Source organism: Ammospiza caudacuta, chromosome 3 (genome assembly GCF_027887145.1).
Source record: "Ammospiza caudacuta isolate bAmmCau1 chromosome 3, bAmmCau1.pri, whole genome shotgun sequence".
Taxonomy (NCBI): domain Eukaryota; kingdom Metazoa; phylum Chordata; class Aves; order Passeriformes; family Passerellidae; genus Ammospiza; species Ammospiza caudacuta.
Genome location: NC_080595.1, coordinates 29,398,740 through 29,417,461, shown reverse-complemented (window position 1 = coordinate 29,417,461; position 18,722 = coordinate 29,398,740). Strand labels below are relative to the sequence as shown.

The 18,722-nt window shown below is 42.2% G+C and overlaps 1 protein-coding gene across 1 annotated transcript; it reads right to left on the bottom strand.

Moving 5' to 3' along the window:
* Nucleotides 1-6,048: 6,048 nt before the first annotated feature.
* Nucleotides 6,049-18,529, bottom strand: ABCG8 (ATP binding cassette subfamily G member 8). The gene is made up of 13 exons (XM_058802348.1): nt 18,259-18,529; nt 16,629-16,733; nt 15,752-15,908; nt 13,651-13,889; nt 13,111-13,243; nt 11,813-12,082; nt 9,712-9,877; nt 9,540-9,623; nt 9,068-9,267; nt 8,877-8,953; nt 7,330-7,597; nt 6,677-6,804; nt 6,049-6,186 (listed from the first exon to the last, which is right to left on the bottom strand). The coding sequence occupies exons 1-13, from the start codon at nt 18,307-18,309 to the stop codon at nt 6,049-6,051; spliced, it is 2,016 nt and encodes a 671-aa protein (XP_058658331.1). The 5' UTR covers nt 18,310-18,529.
* Between the last annotated feature and the right edge of the window lie 193 nt (nt 18,530-18,722).

Sequence of the window (18,722 nt, the reverse complement as noted above, 5' to 3'; positions counted from 1 at the left end):
AAGGAAGGAGCCTGGAGCAAGTGTGTGGAAAGCGTTTGTCAGTGCTGAGCTCTGCTGTAACCAGAAAAGTGCACCTTTCTTGGTAACAATACTTGGCCAAAATGTTTTTTTACATGATTATTTGTAGGAATTGTTCGGGGAATTGGGGAAGCAGGTACAGTGTGTGGTGTGAGAGGCCAGAAGTGCTGTGTGCAGGATCACTGTTGGGCTGGTGGCACCATGCTGGCTTCTGGACTGTGCCCATTGTGTGTAGCTCTGGGGAGGGAGTGGCAGCTCATGCTCCTGTTGCTAAGAACTACAAGCCAAAAAGTTTATTAAATGATTCTATCAAGGGGATGCTGAAAGAGCAAAGAAGTTGTTGATGCTCTGCCTTGCTCAGCTCAGATCAGAGTCTCTTGGGCTGATGACTACCACAGGTTTGACCTCCAAATTTCCTACCTGGAAATCCAGCAACTGCCTTGTGTAGCATAACATCCAGTACCTGGTGGCAGCTAGTAGGGGCACTACACATCCTGTTCTTCAAAGTTTTCATTTTGTGTAGCACATTTTTCTGCTGCCTGGTTTGGAGCCCTCATTTTTTGGGTTTATGCCTTTCCATGGTCAGATGAAGCACTGTCACCAGACAATTGGCTATTTTTAACTGAGGCATAGAAGATTCGAATGTTTTTGAAAAGTGGTTGTTAAGATAATACTAGTTCTTTTAGGGCAATCTTCACAGCATTGAATCTTGAGAAGGATGATGTTTACTTGTGTCAGGGAGGAGCTGCTGCAGTGCTGCTACATTGTTTGGTTTTCTTCCTTCTGATTTTCTCCGTGAAACATGAAGGTTTTCTATTTTGTTTCAGTTGTTTTCTAAAAACTTCCCCCATCCTGCAGTAGTGAAAGTGAGCAAATGTACTGTCTTGAAGACTGATGATTTTACCTGTGACCTGATACAGTTGAATGTTATATTGCAAGGCACTGGGAGTTTATTGAAAATTGCATGTTGTGTGCATTTTGGTTTGGATTACTTGAGAATGTTCCTAGATTTCCAGTTCCTCTGCATTTGTTTGAAAATTCAGGCTAATTTGCTTGTGTAAAAAATATAAATTATTTTTGAAGCAAATGGCATTGATTGTTTACTCACCAGGTAAGTTCTGGCCAGTACTGTAACACTTAGGCCTCTAAACCCACTTGCTCCACATGAAAAACTACTGTGGGGCAGAAACGGTGCTGAGATGCAGTAGGAAATGTTGCAAAATCTGATCATGATTAAAGAGGAGCAGAACATCCAAATGTGTTGTTGATGGGAGAGCTGGTTCTGAAGCCATGGTGTGAATGTTGAGGGTTTGAAGTTGCAGGGTTTTTAGCACTGGAAGCATTATAAGCATCTAATTGTGACCATGAAAGCCAAATAATGCCAGCAAAATTTGCAATTCAAAATAACCTTTAAGTTTGATTTAATGACAAAATAAATGCCAACAAACAGTCTTATATTAATTATATAAATTGGCAACAGCACTTCTACAAATTATGGATTTGAACTGCTTTTTAAATATTCTCTGCAAAAAAAAAAAGAGCAATCATAGTCATTGGTAATGTGTGTATATACATATGTATGTAATCCATTCATGCAGATACTTCTACATATTAACATGAACACACACACACACACATATATATATATATATATATATATATGTGTGTGCTTTGTAAAGCTCAGCAGCTCTGAAAAGGGTTAAGCGGTTTTAAAATTACCTCAACCCACTGCTTAAACATTGTTGCCTTAATTAATAGCTGCTAACACATGAAGGGCTTGTCTTGGCTCTCAGAGTCTATATTAAAAAAAAGCAGCATGTCACAGAGCTCTGTGTACACTGTTTCTTGTCTACTGCCATTAAAATTAATCACTGTGGCTATAACCTGAAAGGTTTGTTATTTCTGGTACAAGTGGACACACCAACACCTGCAATTTCTTACCCAAAGAATCTCCACGTCTGTGATCTTGTCTGTGATTTTTTTTAAAGGAATTTAATGGGTTTTTTTTATTAAAAGGAATGGCTATTGATACTTGTTACTTAGCTAGCATTTCTGAACAGAATTTTGGAATGAACAAAAATGAAATGAAACTTCTGGCTACTACTTATTAATTTAGGCTAGCCGTAGTGAAAGCAACTCCTTCCCCAAGGAGAAGTTAAAAATATTTTGGAGGACTAACACTATGAGCCAGTATGCAGGGCAGTGTTTCTAGAATCCATTTTCCAGTGCTAAAAGAGTTTGTCCTTTTGGCATAGTGGAGACTGCATAAATTTGGAATGGAAATTGGGGAAGAACTTTCCACTTCTTGCCATATTAAATACTAAACTAATAAAGGGAATTTTTAAATCTGTTTCTCAACAGATCAGTATCCATGTAACCAACAACGACTTTTGTGGCCCTAAATTTGGTGAATTTTCCTTACAAACGTCATTGCTGCTTGTGTTTGATAATCCCATTCCCAAACTGGACACATCTGCACACTGCAGCCCCAGAGACTGGTGCAGCTGGGTTGTGCACAGTTCAAACAGCCTGGAAACCCTGTAACCAGCTAAATGTGGTGCCAGTTCAAAACCAGTTTTGCATTGACTTGGTTCCCTGCAGGAGCAGGGACTGGGTCTTACAGCTGAGGAGATCCCTTCTAAAGCTGGCCAGGGAGGATACAGGGAGAGCAAAGACAGCCACTGGTGGATCCTTGGGATGGTGGCACTGTCAGACTGGTGGGCAGTGCTTTGCTGAGTTGCACATCTGCCTTACCACGCTGCTAAAGTCGCCAAGATTGTACTGGCCCTGTGGAGTGGGCAGCACAGTGAGTTTTAGGCAGAGTGGGCAGCACGGTGAGTTTTGGGCAGAGGGGGCAGCACAGTGAGTTTTGGGCAGAGTGGGCAGCACGGTGAGTTTTGGGCAGAGGGGGCAGCACAGTGAGTTTTGAGCAGAGTGGGAGCACGGTGAGTTTTAGGCAGAGGGGGAAGCACGGTGAGTTTTGGGCAGAGGGGGAAGCACGGTGAGTTTTGGGCAGAGTGGGAGCACGGTGAGTTTTGGGCAGAGGGGGAGCACGGTGAGTTTTGGGCAGAGGGGGCAGCACGGTGAGTTTTGAGCAGAGGGGGAGCACGGTGAGTTTTGGGCAGAGGGGGAAGCACGGTGAGTTTTGGGCAGAGGGTGAAGCACGGTGAGTTTTGGGCAGAGGGGGCAGCACGGTGAGTTTTGGGCAGAGGGGGCAGCACGGTGAGTTTTGGGCAGAGGGGGAAGCACGGTGAGTTTTGGGCAGAGGGTGAAGCACGGTGAGTTTTGGGCAGAGGGGGCAGCACGGTGAGTTTTGGGCAGAGGGGGCAGCACGGTGAGTCTTGGGCAGTGCCTTCCTTGTGCCTTCCTTGTCAGCGTTGAGATTGTTGTGGACTGCAGCAGCTCTGGTTATACTGACAGAGGGAGTGCAGACAGGAGGGAAGAGTGAGCTGCTGCTGCTGCTGATGCAGGGAGAGTCTAAGGAGAAGGAATGGCTACTCTCAAACTTGGAAAGCAAAGCTGTGTTGAAATTCAGTTATGACTTTGAGCCTTGGTTGGAGCTCGTGGGAAGACTTCTAGTGCCTCACCAGCCATTTGCTTTTGCAGCAGCAGCTCTGCAGTGGGAGCATGGCATGACCTTCCCTGGCTGAGAGGGACATCATTCCCCCAAAGCTGCATTATTTGCAAGTGGGGCAGGTTGTGTGTCATCCACCCACTGGTGCCTGAGCTCTTCTCCGCACGCACCCCACGGATGCTATTGTTAGGCACGAACGCTAATTGCTGGTATTTCAAGGCTCCTACCTTCTTATTGCTAAAGGCTGGAACAATAATCACAGCCTAGATTCCCCATCTCTCGGCATCAAGGAAACAAGATATGATCATAGGCAGCGTGCTAATGTAATTGTAGTATATAGAATATGAGCTTTTTCTGTGTAAACAGAGGCCTGGCCACATCCTATGATAGCTCTTCCCGCACTCCGCACGCGGGCTGTTCCTCGGCTCACCGCTCAAGTCCCCATTATGGATACATCCAGCCTTGTCATAACACCACCTCTGAAACACTCACACCGTTTGGTCCTGCTGCATAATGGTGAGAGGGTGGAATATTAAATGGAAAAAGGCTGTTTAAGTAATGTCAGCAGCCTGACTAATTTCACAAAAGGAAGGAAATTCAAAGTTAAGGCTATGGTATATTCTTATCTAGATGTCTGAAGATTTCTGTGCATGACAATATGCCCCTAAAATTCAGAGCTGTCCCTTATGTCTTTAATTTCTCCCATTGTGTCGCTCCTTTTTTTTTTTATTAAACATCAAAGTGAATTCACAACAGAGAGTCAGCCTAGAATTTAATCCTCTAAATACCTTGAAAATAGAGGTTTAGACTAGAAGTACCAATATATACCCTTAAAACTTCAGTGTAATATAAAAGAGATTCTAATCACAACAGATCATTACAAAGAAGAGTAAACCACTTTAAAAAAAATTAAGTGTCTTAAATATAATAAAAAGGAATAATTAAGAATCAAACAGGAAGCTGCTATTCTGACAATTTAATGATGCTGAATTGGACTGAAAGAATTGGCTTTGCCACTAAAAGGCAGTGAAAATCTGATAATTTCAAAATGGCACTAAGATCAGATCAAGTGGGTTTTTTTGAAATCAAATGCAGCAGAATGAGAAAGAAATGGTAGGATTCACCTTAGAATGTGTCTTGGATTCCTACTGCTGCCTGGGGCTGAAGATCTTATTTTATCAGACCTGCTTAACATCTACTGACCAGGGTCCTCCTGGGAATTTAATACCATGTGGAACCTGTGGAAAGTAACTTGGCAGTCCTGACTGCCAAAGAGAATAATGAAACACAGTTGTTCTTTCATTCCTATTTCTTAAAAAACAACAACAACAACAAAAAAAAAACACCAACAAAAAAACCCCAAAACAGAACAACCAAAACCAACCAAACCTCACAATTTACATGACAGTATCTGGGACATTACAGCTAATTACACTAGGAGTTTTCTACTGTGTGCAGTGTGCAAGTGAAAGTCAAGTAGACAATCTGCTTTGGGTTTCTATATGTAGGAACAGAGAAATTCATCTAAATGTTTAAAAGCAAGCAAGCTAATCTTACAAAATGCTCACAGTAACTGTACACATAATTTGTACATGCACTTACCATGACTCTGTGAATTACAGCCATGTATTTACTGATAATCATTTTCTGAGCATAACTAGGTGCACTAGACAAGCATTAATAGGTTGCATAATTAGATTTTTAATTACTCAGGGACAGGTTGGTGTTTTCTACCTGAGAACCTTAGGAAGAAAAATTGGCAAATTGCTAGGATGTGTATTGCAATGGAGAAAGTTGTCATTAATAACACACAATTGATATGCATTTATATTGTAAAAATAAATCCAAGAAGGTGACATAATTTTATTTGTTACAAGGTCTCATCCCTACAGTGAGCAAATACCTGGTTTGGGCATCATCAGCGTATTACTGGAACACAAAGGCAAAGCTTTAAAACACATAAGAAATTAGAACACAGAGTAGTTTACAATTGTGTTATCCATCCTTGCATGTTCTCCTGAAACACTTGTGGAATCTTCTATGTTAAATGTCATACATGCCACAGAAAGTGTTTTGATCCTGTTCTCTTGTAGCCCTCTCAATTAAGTAAGTGATCATCGTATGTTCAAACATTATGGACTAGAACATCAGCTATTATTACAGAGTGCCGTGGGTCCTTTTCCATCGGTGTCCCACAGCTCAGACAATTTCCAGACGTGCAGGACTCGCAAGCACCTTGTCACTCGCTCAAGCCGTAAGTGCAGCAAAAGCCCAAGTGAAGGCAAAGCCCCAAGCCCACCCCGCCCCCGATGCCAGGCTGCAGCCGCGGTCCGTGGCAGGCTCCCGACTCCTGGGCTTCTGCTGCCATCCTGTGGCAGCCGCGCTGCCGCTCCTGCTGCGGGAGCTGCTGCCCCTGTTCCTGCGAGGGAGGCCGGCACCTGCTGCCTCCGCTGCCCTTACCAGTCTTGGCTCGCTTTCTGCTTGATGAAGCGCAGAGATAAATAGTATAAAAGCAGGAAGCTGCAAATGATGCCAGCGAGGACAAGGTAGCTCACATAGAGAGGGTGGGAGTCCAGGTCCAGAGCCTGAGTGACCTGTAGTGACCAATAGCACAAAATTAGCAAAAGGCACAACATTTTCGTGCTGGATCTGTGAAGTGTGTTTTATGTGTAAGCTTTCCTGGCACCTGCTACCTTCCCCTGTTTTCCATCTTGGGTGTAGCTTCCAGGGTGGTTTGATAGAGGGTTGCAGCTACCTTATTCCTATTTCAGAAGAACACAGTTCCAGCAAAGTGCATAGTTAGGGCTGGTGTAGGAAAGAGTTACCCTTTACTATTTTGTTTTTTTCTCTTCAACTAACAGAAAGGCATAGAAGGAGGAACTGCTGTAGGGCCATCTTGAGGAACAAATTTACAACCAAGTGTAACCCAGCTTCATGTGTTGATTTGGCAATTGCTAAATTTGAGGCCTACACCAGCTATTTAAATGATAAAATTATAATATATGACAGGCATATAAATAGCAATTTCTTTCAAAAATTCCAATTTCTTATCAATATGTGCAACGATTTTTATTACTGACTTACGAGTTTTCCTGGTATTTGATAAGTAACGTTTCCATCAGTCATTTCATATGTGGTGTCAGTGAACTGAACTTGCATCATTCCTTCAAAATTCCATCTAAGAAAAGAGATTTTTGAAACCCAAAAAGGAACTGAAAAAGAAAATGACAGAAATTGATTCATACACACGAAACTTGAGACCTAGAATACTGCTGTGCTGCTGCCAAATACAGCAGGTTTGTCTCACTTCTTGACAGCCAGAGGCTGTAAACATGTGACAGTTTATTATTGGACAAAATGGCAGATATACTTTACATAGTTACATGGAGATGGGAAATCAGGAGTTAGCTAATATCCATATCCATCAAACTCCCCCTGTCAACTAAGTCTTCCTGGAGCTCCATCTTCCTCTTTTGAACACAATTCTTTTTACTGAAGAATTCAGCAACCACATAAGAAGCTACCCTTTCACTATTGCTTTTTTGACCAAACTTCTTGTTGCCTCATTTTCAGATGGAGAAACTGATATAAAATGGGTGACCTGACTGCACTGTCACCATCCAAGAAAAAAACTGCCAAGGTAAGAACAAAGCTGAGTTTTCCTGCACAGGACACACTGTCACTGATGAAAGCCATTGATGTTTCAATTTGGAGGGAGGGTGGGAGCTTTGTCCTACCTGTCCAGAGGCTTTTTAGGCTTATCACAAACCCACCACTGAGGTAGAATGATGTGAAGAGGACATTGCCAAAGAAGGCAGAGAGCTGTAAGGTCGGCAGCAGAGCTGCCACCCAAAGTGCCATGGCACGGGCACTGTAAACAGCCAACCACAGCAACAGGAAGTTCAGCAGGAAGTGTTCTGGATCAGGAACAAGGTTTGCCAGCCAGTAGATGGGAATCCCATAAATTACAACAAAAATGCAGTGTTCTGGGAGTTCCCCCAGAATCTGTTTGGGAAGATGAAAAAGAAAATTTAAAAAAAAAGAGAAAAAGGTGAATGATAATTACAAAAATACATGAGATGTGCCTTAATGTACTTGTGCGCTGTTTATAAAAGCTATAGGAAATACTCCCTTAGAATGCAATCATCTCCCTGTTACAGCTTGCCAGTGACATGCAAAACCATGAAACAAACCCTTGCTAATTTTTTCTCCTGCTGTGACAATGCCTAAAACTAACTGTTACAGCTTGTTTTGTTAAGAGTTTTGAGAGAGTCTAAGAACCCAATACACTTTTGCTGTGAACTGGTGTGCTTGATAACAGTACTACTGTTACTGACTCACAGCAATTGAATGTTTTGTCCCAATTTAGTTAAACTTGTGTGATGTCAAATTTGAGACAAATTTGGCCGTTGGTCTCCTCACCACCTTGTCCCAAAGGCAGTCCAGGTAGCAACTTGAGTCATTGTAAAACAAAAGCATAACTGGGATTTTCTCAAATATCTGAAGAGGTATATAAGAGAGTATTAATTCTTCAAAGAGAGTTGCTACTATCCTCTAATACTAAGGTTGTAACAAATTACATCGATTTCTCTGTGAATAATGTGCAATCTTTGTGACACAATGCAAAGAATTTTTTTCTCTGGCAACCACTAATAAGCATTTAAAATCCTGTGCAGAAATGGAAACCTAAATTACAGATGCCATGGCAGGCAGAACTCATCTAACATCACAAAAGAGGGATTATTCAAAACCCTTGTGAAAAAGAGAATGTCGTTTTTTAAAAGTTCTAAATTTGATTCTAGAAACTCTGGCTCTTTGTGCACGTAACACATTTTTTAGTTCAGACCAATGCAGGCCCAAACTGGAAATATCACAGCATTCTGTAATTTCTGTTTTACCTCTGCTTTAGCATTTGATATGAATATTTTGTTTTACAGATCAAGATATATAAGCAAACTTTCAGAGATGCTGCAGTTGAATTAAACAGCAGGTATGTAAAATTGTCTAAACCTGGAAATCTGAGTCTGAGATTTCTCACGTTTTGGCCAAAGACTTTGCCTTTTCTGGGTGTGGGATCTCAGCCATGACTTACGGCAAAATTCTAAACTAGTGTGAGGCCTAATCTATTAATACAAAGGAAGTGAGACTGATAGCTTCAGCTGGCAGACACAAAAGAACAAAGTCTGATATGAATGTGATTATTTATTCAACAAGGCTTTGTTTTGCTTGTGTTTTTTAATGTTCAAGACGGCTGTTTGTATTTCCTGGCAGCAAAACCGATTACCTTAGCGAAGAAGTATGGGCTAACAGAGTACATTCCACCTTCCAAGTCATGATAAAGCATTGCTCTTTCTGAATGACCTGCAGGGGAGGAACAAATACACTGGGTTGTATGAATAAGCTTATTTTTGTCATAGATTTAAGAATTTTTTCATTTTGATTCCTTATAGCATTTACAAGAAGACTGACACTTACATTTGGCAATAACATCCAAAATTATTGTGAATGGGATAAGGGCACCTATCATGTACAGCAGTGCTGTTGTGTCCCGAATAGAGAGTCCGTTTTTTTCATGGCCATAGTACAAAAATCCAATTAGTAATGACATAAGAAGGGCTTCAAATCCATGGATTAGTAATCTTGAAAGATCTCTGAAGTCATTGGAGACCTGACGACTAGGAAAACAGCAATATTGACCATAAGATAGAACACTTACTAATGCCAGTTATATTCAGACACACAGCCCCAGCCAGTGTTCAGATCAGTTCCTGGAACTTACTGGCTTTGGCAAGGACAGGAGCCCAACTCCTGTCCTTGCCAAAGCCAGCAAGTTGCAGGAACTGAACTACCAAGGTGAAAGCTTGAAGGAAGAAAACTGGGGTGGGATGTTCTGTGCCTCTTTCTGATGATTTTAAATACAAATGGGCACAATACATAACAAGATTACCTTAATAATATTGTGAACTGCTTCAAGGCTCCTGGTAACTGATCATTTAAATGGTGAGGCATATTGAGAACCTCTTCTGAATTCCTGCCCAAAATAAAAAGAGAAAAAAAAATAGATTAGCAGAAGGTGTAGCTATTATTCCAGTTCTTCTCTATGACATTCTTTTCTTTACCTCTGCTTGATGACTGTGGTATCAGTGTTGTCTCCTTCAGTAGCTTTCCATAAAAAATCATCAAAGTGTTTGACCTTTTCTAAGAACAAGTTGGCAAGAGTATTTGCTGTTTTTTGGCTTTCCATCTCCTTTTCTGCAGTCTGTTTATCAATACTGGTCAAGTCAACTGCAAGACATTACTTGATTTGAGTCCATGTGCTATAGAATAAATAACTTTACAATGTGTTTAGAATCAGGGATTTACTTGGGAGCAAACAGTCCAACCTGTGTACATTCATTAACTTACAACAGTTAAAATTATCAGTTATTTTAGGTAATTAGAGATTAACAGATTGTTAATGTGTATGTTTCTTACCTAGTCACTCAATGAATCACTGAGATATTACATAATTGCTTATTATAGTATTATAAACTACTATTTCAGATGTTTATAAATTTCATAGCACCTTGAAAACAGTGCTGAGAAAAAATAGTTTGAATTTCTTTCCTGTCATGTAGGCATTTACAGTCTTTTATGTGTGACTTTGACTTAAATCACATTTTTTCTTCCTGTGCACAATTATAGTTATAGAGGTGCCATAAACTTTACCTGATACTGAGAAAGTCCAAAAGAAATATTATCTAAGGACAACATAGTGCGTAGTGATACCAATAATAGTTGACTTAGGTTTCTTTTGTTGGTTTTTTTTTTTTTTTTTAATCTAAACTTACAGTAGTATTTTCCCATGCTGATCTTTGGTGTAGATTGACAATATCTGAAGTTTTCAGATACTTTCTGAGAGAACTATCACTGCACATTTCCTGACTCCTTGCACTGGGTTGATCATGTCTCTTCAGCCACTGTTAGGAGGAGTCCATCAGAAATTCTCTGCCTTCCCTTCTGCTCGGGTCGCTTGTTTCTCTGTCAGACACACAGCCAGCATCTGAGTGTTTCCATCAGGTGCTCCCTCTTGCTGTGAATGCCATCTTGTCCTATTTCCACAAGGACAAGTGGAAATAGGACAAGATGTCCTATTTCATCTTGTCCTATTGCTCTGCCATCCTGTCCTATTTCCACCTTCCTGCTGCCCATATTTCCTTTCTTTTCCTGTGCCTACTGACTCAGTGCACACCATTCAATGATCTTCCCCTGCTTGTCTGCCCTCCCCACTCCCATGGCACAGGTTGTTGTCTCTGTAACCACAGGCTGGAGCTATGGGTTTCCCCAGGACTCCTCTGGTTTTCCATTCCTATCCAGGGGTGCTGCAAGCCTTCCCCAAGGCTGTGCTTGGCTCAGGACTGCTCTGAACCCTCATGGTGACAAAGGTCTTTTTGTGGGGCTTGACACCAAGGTTAACTTCCATTTATCTCTGTACAGCTGGCACTGCCTGCCACATGGGCACAGCTGAAGAGATTACTCCACAACATTATTGTTGTCTGAGGTCTCTACCAGGTTTTCTGGCCAACTTGAGTGCAAAGACCTAAGGGCTGCAATTGAGCCAGCCTCTGTTAAGAGATTCCTGCCATTAGATTAACAGGGCAGATTCCTTTTCCACATTGCAAAACCCAGAAAATGAATGGATTTGAAACCACATAAGTTTTCTTTGAGGAGTAAAAAGATTGCTGATTTGGGTTGGGATTTTCTCCCTTCCATTGTGCTTCTGTAGGGCAGCACTCCTTTTTCCCAGTACTTGTTCCAGTTTTGTCTCAGACTAGGAGTTAGCTTCTGGGAAACAAACTTCTACATTTTCGAAACTGAGAAATCAGAGAACTGCCTACAGAAAACAGTTGATCAGTTTATCTGTATCTTTCCCAGAGAAGACGTTTCAGTCAGCTAAAACATGGGGATAAGTATGCTAAACATGTTGACAAGTTACTGCATCTGGCACTGTTAGAAGGAGTGTTTTTAAAATTAGTTTTGTCCCCTTGTACCTCTTGTTTTTGCTACATTTCCTGTACTGACAAATAAGGATCCTATTAAAAAGTGAACTTCCTGCAGTATTGATTTGCGTTAGTTACAAGGAATTTCTGAGACAGTCATGGTCAATAAAAATCACCATTACCTAGCCACTTAGGAAAACAAATTATTTCCCTTTTTTTTATGACAGTGCTTGATACTGACCGTAAAAATCTGCAGGATTGCAGTACCTTGGGCAGGGATAGCCTAGTTCTGTGAAATACTGGACCATGTCTTTAGCTGTTCCACAGTAGGCAGTGAGTCCAGAAGTCATCAGAAGAACCAAATCAAACAGCTGGAAGATGTCTGAGCGGGGCTGATGAAGTGAAAGAAGAACCAATCTGTTTCCTCTGGCCAGTCTGGATAATGTTATCACAAGGTTATGTGCAGTAAAACTGTCCAGTCCAGACGTGGGTTCATCAAGTATGAGTATTCCTGCCAAAGACAGTAAGTTTAGCTGTGGAAAGCAGCACGTGTGGTTTGGAAAATATGTTCTAAGTGAAATGGTGCTAGTGCATGAAATTTCACTCATTATTTTTAAATTTAAAGAAAATAACTTTTTTTTTTTATTATTTCAGTACAGCTATTCCTGTGCATCACTTCTTACAAAAGCAAAAACCTGCTTTCCCCATGACTACAGAAGTATAATTTTATACAAGCAAAAAGTTTTCAAATCCACTTCCTAGGGAAAAAGCTGATGGGGAATCCTGTTAGACAAGAGGCTCAGTCAAGGTTGGTGGTGCTTTTGATACATATATGTAAGATCAAAGAGGGGATTCAATCCAGCAAAATCAGCTGTGGATTTAGCCTCATGTTTTGCTTCTACTGAGGACAATGGAAGTTTCTATTTCACCTGCAACATGAAGCCATGTCAGTGAGTTGCACAAGACTGCAATGACTGACTACAGTGAAGAAAATGACCTTTCCTGTTTATACTGCACATGTAAATGGAGGCTGTGTCAGAGGGAAGGAAAACAATCTCCATGTTAAAATAAGCCAAAGTAACTTGTGGCATGTGGTTGGATAAAACCCAGACCTTATACTGATATGCACAAACCAGAGCACTGCTGTAAGAGTAACTTCAGGCAACTTTGAGCAACCTTTGGTGGTGGGTGAAGGCCCCTGGGGGCTCTGCCTCTGTCTCCACTTTTCCACTGGCAAAGGTGCCAAAAGTGTGTCAGCTGCTGAAACATTCTGTTTACAGAATTATTCCTGTAATAATTACAGTATTATCTGTGATCAGCACTGATTGCAACTGAAGCAGATGGACCAGCAGCAGTCACTAACTGTGCTGTGGAAAGGCAGACAGAGGGTGTGGCAAGGCCTGTTAAGTGTCCCGAGTACGAACTCCTCCCGCTGCCCTAGGGGCAACTGAGTGTGCGGCTCTTCCCCGAAAGTTTCCATCTTCCCGCATATGCCCAGGCGGTGTGGGGTGTGCCCCGGAAGGTGCGAGTGGTGCTCACCCGGGTTCCAGAGCAGCTGCACGCCGATGCTCACCCTGCGCCTCTCTCCCCCGGAGACGCCCCGCAGGTACTCGTTCCCCACGCGGGTGTTGGCGCATTGCCGCAGGCGGAGCTCCGCGATCACGTCTTCCACCTGCGGGGATCCGAGGGTGACAGGCGTCAAGCAAGAGTTCATTTGCACATTCGTGCATAGGTACAACTGAAAATATGATTAATATGGTTAAAATTCATCTGGATATTTCTGTGCTAGAGACACTTGAAAACAAATGTTGATTTTAGAGGTAACATTAAAAAAGACTCAGCGATCAAAAATTTAGTTCGTCGTTCAGCCTCTCTAATGCTTTCTCTAGATTGTCATTTTTTATGAGCTTTGGAACAATTGTTGGTTTCTATCTTGAAAGATGAAAAAGGTTTATAATTCATAATCTACATAAAAAAATGCCAGATTAGCTGTTCTGACTCCAAACACACAGGATCTCTTGGATAATTCCTGTCAGACACATTTTTGACAACTTTATTTTTTCCCAACAGCTTAATTACCCTTTTTTTCCTTTGTGAGTCTGAAAAAAACTTTGGAAGGCGCAGTTTGGCAACGAACAAAAGTGTTTCTCTGACAGTCAGGTGGGGGAGCAGTCGGTCATCCTGCCTCACGTGTGCTATGCGTTTCCTAACAAGCTGGGGAGTGCTGGGTTCGTTGTTGATCATGACTTGACCAGACTTGATTTTGCCTCCATGATCCCGGCAGGTTATCACGTCAAGCAAGGATGTCTTTCCACCAGCTAGAAAAATAAAAACTGAAAATTAATTTCCAAGGGATGGTTTTGAAAAGCAATCTTGTCACAGACAGAGATGTTAAGGAAAAAAAAATATTTGCCAACCCTCCTAAAGTTTTCCCAAAGTCACAGAGACAGGATGATATTCAAAGAAAACACTGACTATAAGCTCCTGTTAAGGAAATCTCTCCCCCCTGGAATGGAGTGTGTGGTTTGAACCCTTATCATTTCTCAGCAGAACTGGGTAGTTTGGCTTTGAGGACGGCTTCACGAGCACAAGTGTCCCTTATCTCTTCGGTGAACTCCCTTTCGCTTTTGAAACACGGGTCAAAGATGGTCCCGCCCTGGCTGCAGGGCTGGCACCCGAAGGCTCAGCAAGAGCTTTCTTTGTGAGGGATTTGTGAATTCAGAAACAGCAGCTGGATCGGCTGAATGACTAAGGCATTGAATGATTATACAGACAATAAGAACATTAATCACGATTGAAATAAAAATTATTATGACTTGAATTAGACAAAAAGTCATTTAAATAATTAAGAAAAGCTGGTTCATACCCAGAGGTAAGAAAAGTAAAACAATGAAAACAAAACCTGATCTGGAGTTAAACAGCAAATGAATTTTTCCTTTTTGTTGCATGATTCTGTATGTAAACACACAGAACTCTCTTATGATTAGATGTCATTTATTTCCAGTCTCCCTGTTGAAAGATTAACTCCACACTTGCTTCTTAATACATACATCTTAAGAAAGAAACCCATCCATCTGTAAACCATGTATTGCTCTGTTTAAGAGTGACATATTGATTGCCATTGACAATGTGAAACCCATCAGCAGTTTAATCCATTTTACCAAGGCATTTGATGAAATAGATGATAAACAGCTTTTGAAAATAGTTTGACTAGTTTGCTGAAAGGGGTTTGTGCTCAGTGTATGTTGCCTTACAAAGGTGCTATATCTATAACTCAGTATGTTATTTCATCACAAAGCTTTTCCTTTCATTATCAGGAGAATGAATCTCTAAGGTAAGCTTCACTTACATTAACAATATGTGCTAAGGAAAGATTCCCATGGCAATAGGAAAGAAAACTCTCATTTTTTAGGAATAAAGTTAGAAGTTTTTTTGGCAAATATGCCTTGCCTTTGAGAGAATTTTCACCGAATCACTGAGCTAACCTGATGCAAGACTCTAGTGGAGACACAGCATGGGGGTTTTTACCTCCCAAGTGTGGCACTTTCTACTTCAGTTTACAGGTCCTGTGTCTACTTCTTGTCCCCCTTGACCAGTCCCACCAGAAAATGGAAGGAAAAAACCAAACCCCAGTGTAATAAAGCAGTAACACCAGACAGAAGAGGAACTGTCTTTTCTTCTCTGTAAGTTTCTATTAATTAACACAAATGCAATATTTTATCCTGTTAGAATTGTTTCAGTCCAAATAGAATTCCTGCTTATGCTTATTATGCAAGTTGGCACTGATCTTTCTTATGGGCTTTGGCTTCATTTGTTTGCTATCTGAGTATGGTCTGCAATTGGCCTGTTTTGAATCTGAGCCATGAAACTGATTCATGTCCAGCAGATCTGGAGCTGCCAGGCCACACTTGTAACAATACCTCGCTATACCTCAGGAAACAGAACGCAGATGTGGGCAGGGCATAACAGAGTTTGGTTTGAAAATGAATTTTTATTTTTTCCCCTTCAGTATTTTCTTTGTGTCCTTGTTCATCATATCACTTAAAGAATGTATTTTACTGACACTCCAATAGTTTTCTCTCAACTTGATTTTAACATCATAAAGACTGCATAGCGTTGCTCTTGATTGTGTTCATTTTATCTGAGAGCTGCCCATATAATAAAATGTGGTTGCTCTTACCAGTGGTTCCTATAATTGCAAGCATCTGACCACTTCTCACTTTTAGACTCAGATTTTGGATTACTGTCACATGGGAACGAGGATCCGATTTCCAGGTCCAGGGCATTTTCATCTGAGCAAGGTTCTCATACCAGGGAATCTGGGATGCTGTGTTAACCTAACAAAGAAGGAAACAAGTACCTTCAATTCAAGCAAGAAACTATTTAACAACAAATACCTTCAAAGTTACAGTGTTACAAGCAAAGCATATATTAAAATATTGTTGTTCATCTTCAGAAATACCTAGAAGGAAGTTCTTTTGCAGCCACCTATGCTTTCATGCCTTTCTTCTTCTGTTAATCACTAAAACTCTCTGTGTCCTTTGTTACTTATTGTTAATTTTAAATGTTTCAAACTTTAGATATAATTAGAAATTCAAGGAAACTGAAAATTGTGAAATCTAATTCAGATGCCATGGTGAAGAAGAGATGAAATATTTCACTGGTTCATTGAAATCCTCTTTGTTAGTCATCTCTTTATCCCCTTCCACATACGCGTTCTTGCCAGCAAGAGCTCCTTTCATCCTTAGCTGAATAGAAAGCCCCTGTGCTCCAGCCCTCAGAGGATTCATTTTGCTCAAGACTGAAACAAAGCAGGGCCTAGAAACAGGTCTCTATTCCTGTCTTATCCCTTAACTTTACTATATATATTTACAATACAGGGGTTAGTCTGCTGTCAGTATTGCGGCCAGTAGTGTGATTCTGCTCACAAACTGACCATGCAACAGTTGTGTGATCTTTATCAACTTTACTTGGCATTTTAAATGGTCTGGGTATAGAAACAGGCATTGCTGGATATGCTTCCTGCTGAAGGGAGGTGTAAAAATGACTATTTTTACCTGGTAGTAGAGTTCTTTGACCTCCAGAACATTTGATTTTCCACTGTATGCGAAATAAAGACTGTTATCTTCTTCAGGGTGAAAAATACTATCCCGGGTCTTGGTCTGGAAAAGTTGTTAGGTGGATTACAACAGTTAATTACAATAACTAAAGTGATGCTAAAGTCTGAGTTCAGAAAAGATGAAGCACAAAGGGAAATGTATTTATAGGATGTAGCAGTATTATTGATGAGTTACTGTAGTGCAAAAGTCTGAAGAGTTGAAATAAGTTATCAGTTCACACTCAGTGTAAAAAGTACTTTGTTCTAGTGACATGTATGAGGGCCAAACATGCTGTACTGTGCTCTTCTAGTTACTTTCAGATTCAAAGGGAAAACTTTGAAAATGGAGATAAATGTCATGTCACTACAAAGAGATTAGACTTTTTTTGAGGAAAAAAGATGTACTACTTCAGCAGTATTAGTCTACTGCAACAAAATTGTGCATATTACTGAATAATTTGGTATTAGTCTACTGAATCAAAATCAATATTGTAATTGATGCATTTTGACAGCTAAAAATGAAGGTTCACTGGAAGCATGTCCGTTATTGAATTCCACATGGACTTGTTTCCTTGGAGGCTTTATGAACAAATAAAACACAGCCACTAGTGCAGTCTCTTTCTTCTGTTTTTTAAATTCACCATTTATCAGCTGGAACTTAATGTTCTGAGATATCATTTAAAATAACAAGAGCCTACTTGGCCCTTTTGCATAGAGCTGCAATGACAAAGTCCTAGCTTTGGGTTGAGCTGTGTGTACATGCCTGCAGTTTTCCTTCCAGCCAACCATATCTCTCCCACAGCTCTGTGCTTTTCCTGCTTGTCAGACTCCAACCCTAGCCAAGGCAAATGTACCTGTTCCCTGTGTACAGACCCTGCCCATGCCTGTGGTGTCTTTGGCAGAGGATGACCATGATCTTTGCGTGCACCTCCTGCCCTCGCAGCAAACAAGGCTGATTATTTTTTTCAGTAGAAATCAACATCACACCAAGCAGCTGGAGAAGCCACAGGAAAGCCTTCCAAACTACCCCTACTGCCAAAGCACTCTGAGCCCTTCCTTATGCTGAACCTAATTTTTGAAAAACAGGTGCTCCCCAGCAAACGTGGGGATCCAGACTTGAAGGCTTTCCTGGGAAAGCCAGTCCAGGATACGCTCCCATGCACAAAATTGGAGACCCTCCCTCAGCTCCATCACGGTGGCACCTGAGCAGGGCTTGCATGGCACCAGCCTCATGCCCAGTGTGCTGCGGTGGGCGATGTGCCTGCTTTGGGCTCCACGGTTCGGAGCGGGAGCACCTCGGGGCTCACTGGCTGTGCCAGCCCGCTGCCAGGATGGATGGCTGCCTGTCTCTCCCCGCAGGATGGCTGCCTGCCTCTCCCCGCTCCCCGCAGGATGGCTGCCTGTTGCTCCCCGCTCCTGGCAGGATGGGTGCCTGCCTCTCCCTGATCCCGGCAGGATGTCTGCCTGTCGCTCCCCGCAGGATGGCTGCCTCCCTCTCCCCGCTCCCGGCAGCCGCGGGCCAGCTGAGCCCCTCGGGTCCCTCGCCACTCCGCGCGGCTCTCACTCACAGCCGAGCCCTCGCACATCACCTGGCTCCAGCTGGCATCGTCCAGAGAGACATTTTCAGTAGTTTCCTTCATGATGGTGGTGGTGGTGGAGGGTCTGGTTCCCTGCAGTGGTTTGACTGTCGTCTCTGGGAAAGCTGTGGAAATCCTTCTCCTGTTGGTTTGGAAAGCAGTCCTTTCCAGGCACCCTCACCGCAGCCCCATTTCTCCTGGCGTGCTGCGTCTCTGCAGCTGGCATGACCCCGTGGACAGGGAAATATTCCCCTCCTCTGGGACACTAATAGCTCAGGCTAAAGGTACATCAGATAGCGGCTTCAGCTAATCACTGATCAGTTCTTCTCCTGAAAAAGAAAGAACAGGCAGCCCCTCTGTTTTCTTTGAGGCGGCAGGTGCCGGGGGCACCGACCTGCTGACCCCCAGCGGGAGCTGCCCCTGCGCGGTGCCGGGGGACGCATGGTGCGGTGGCGGCAGTGACAGTGGCGGCGGCA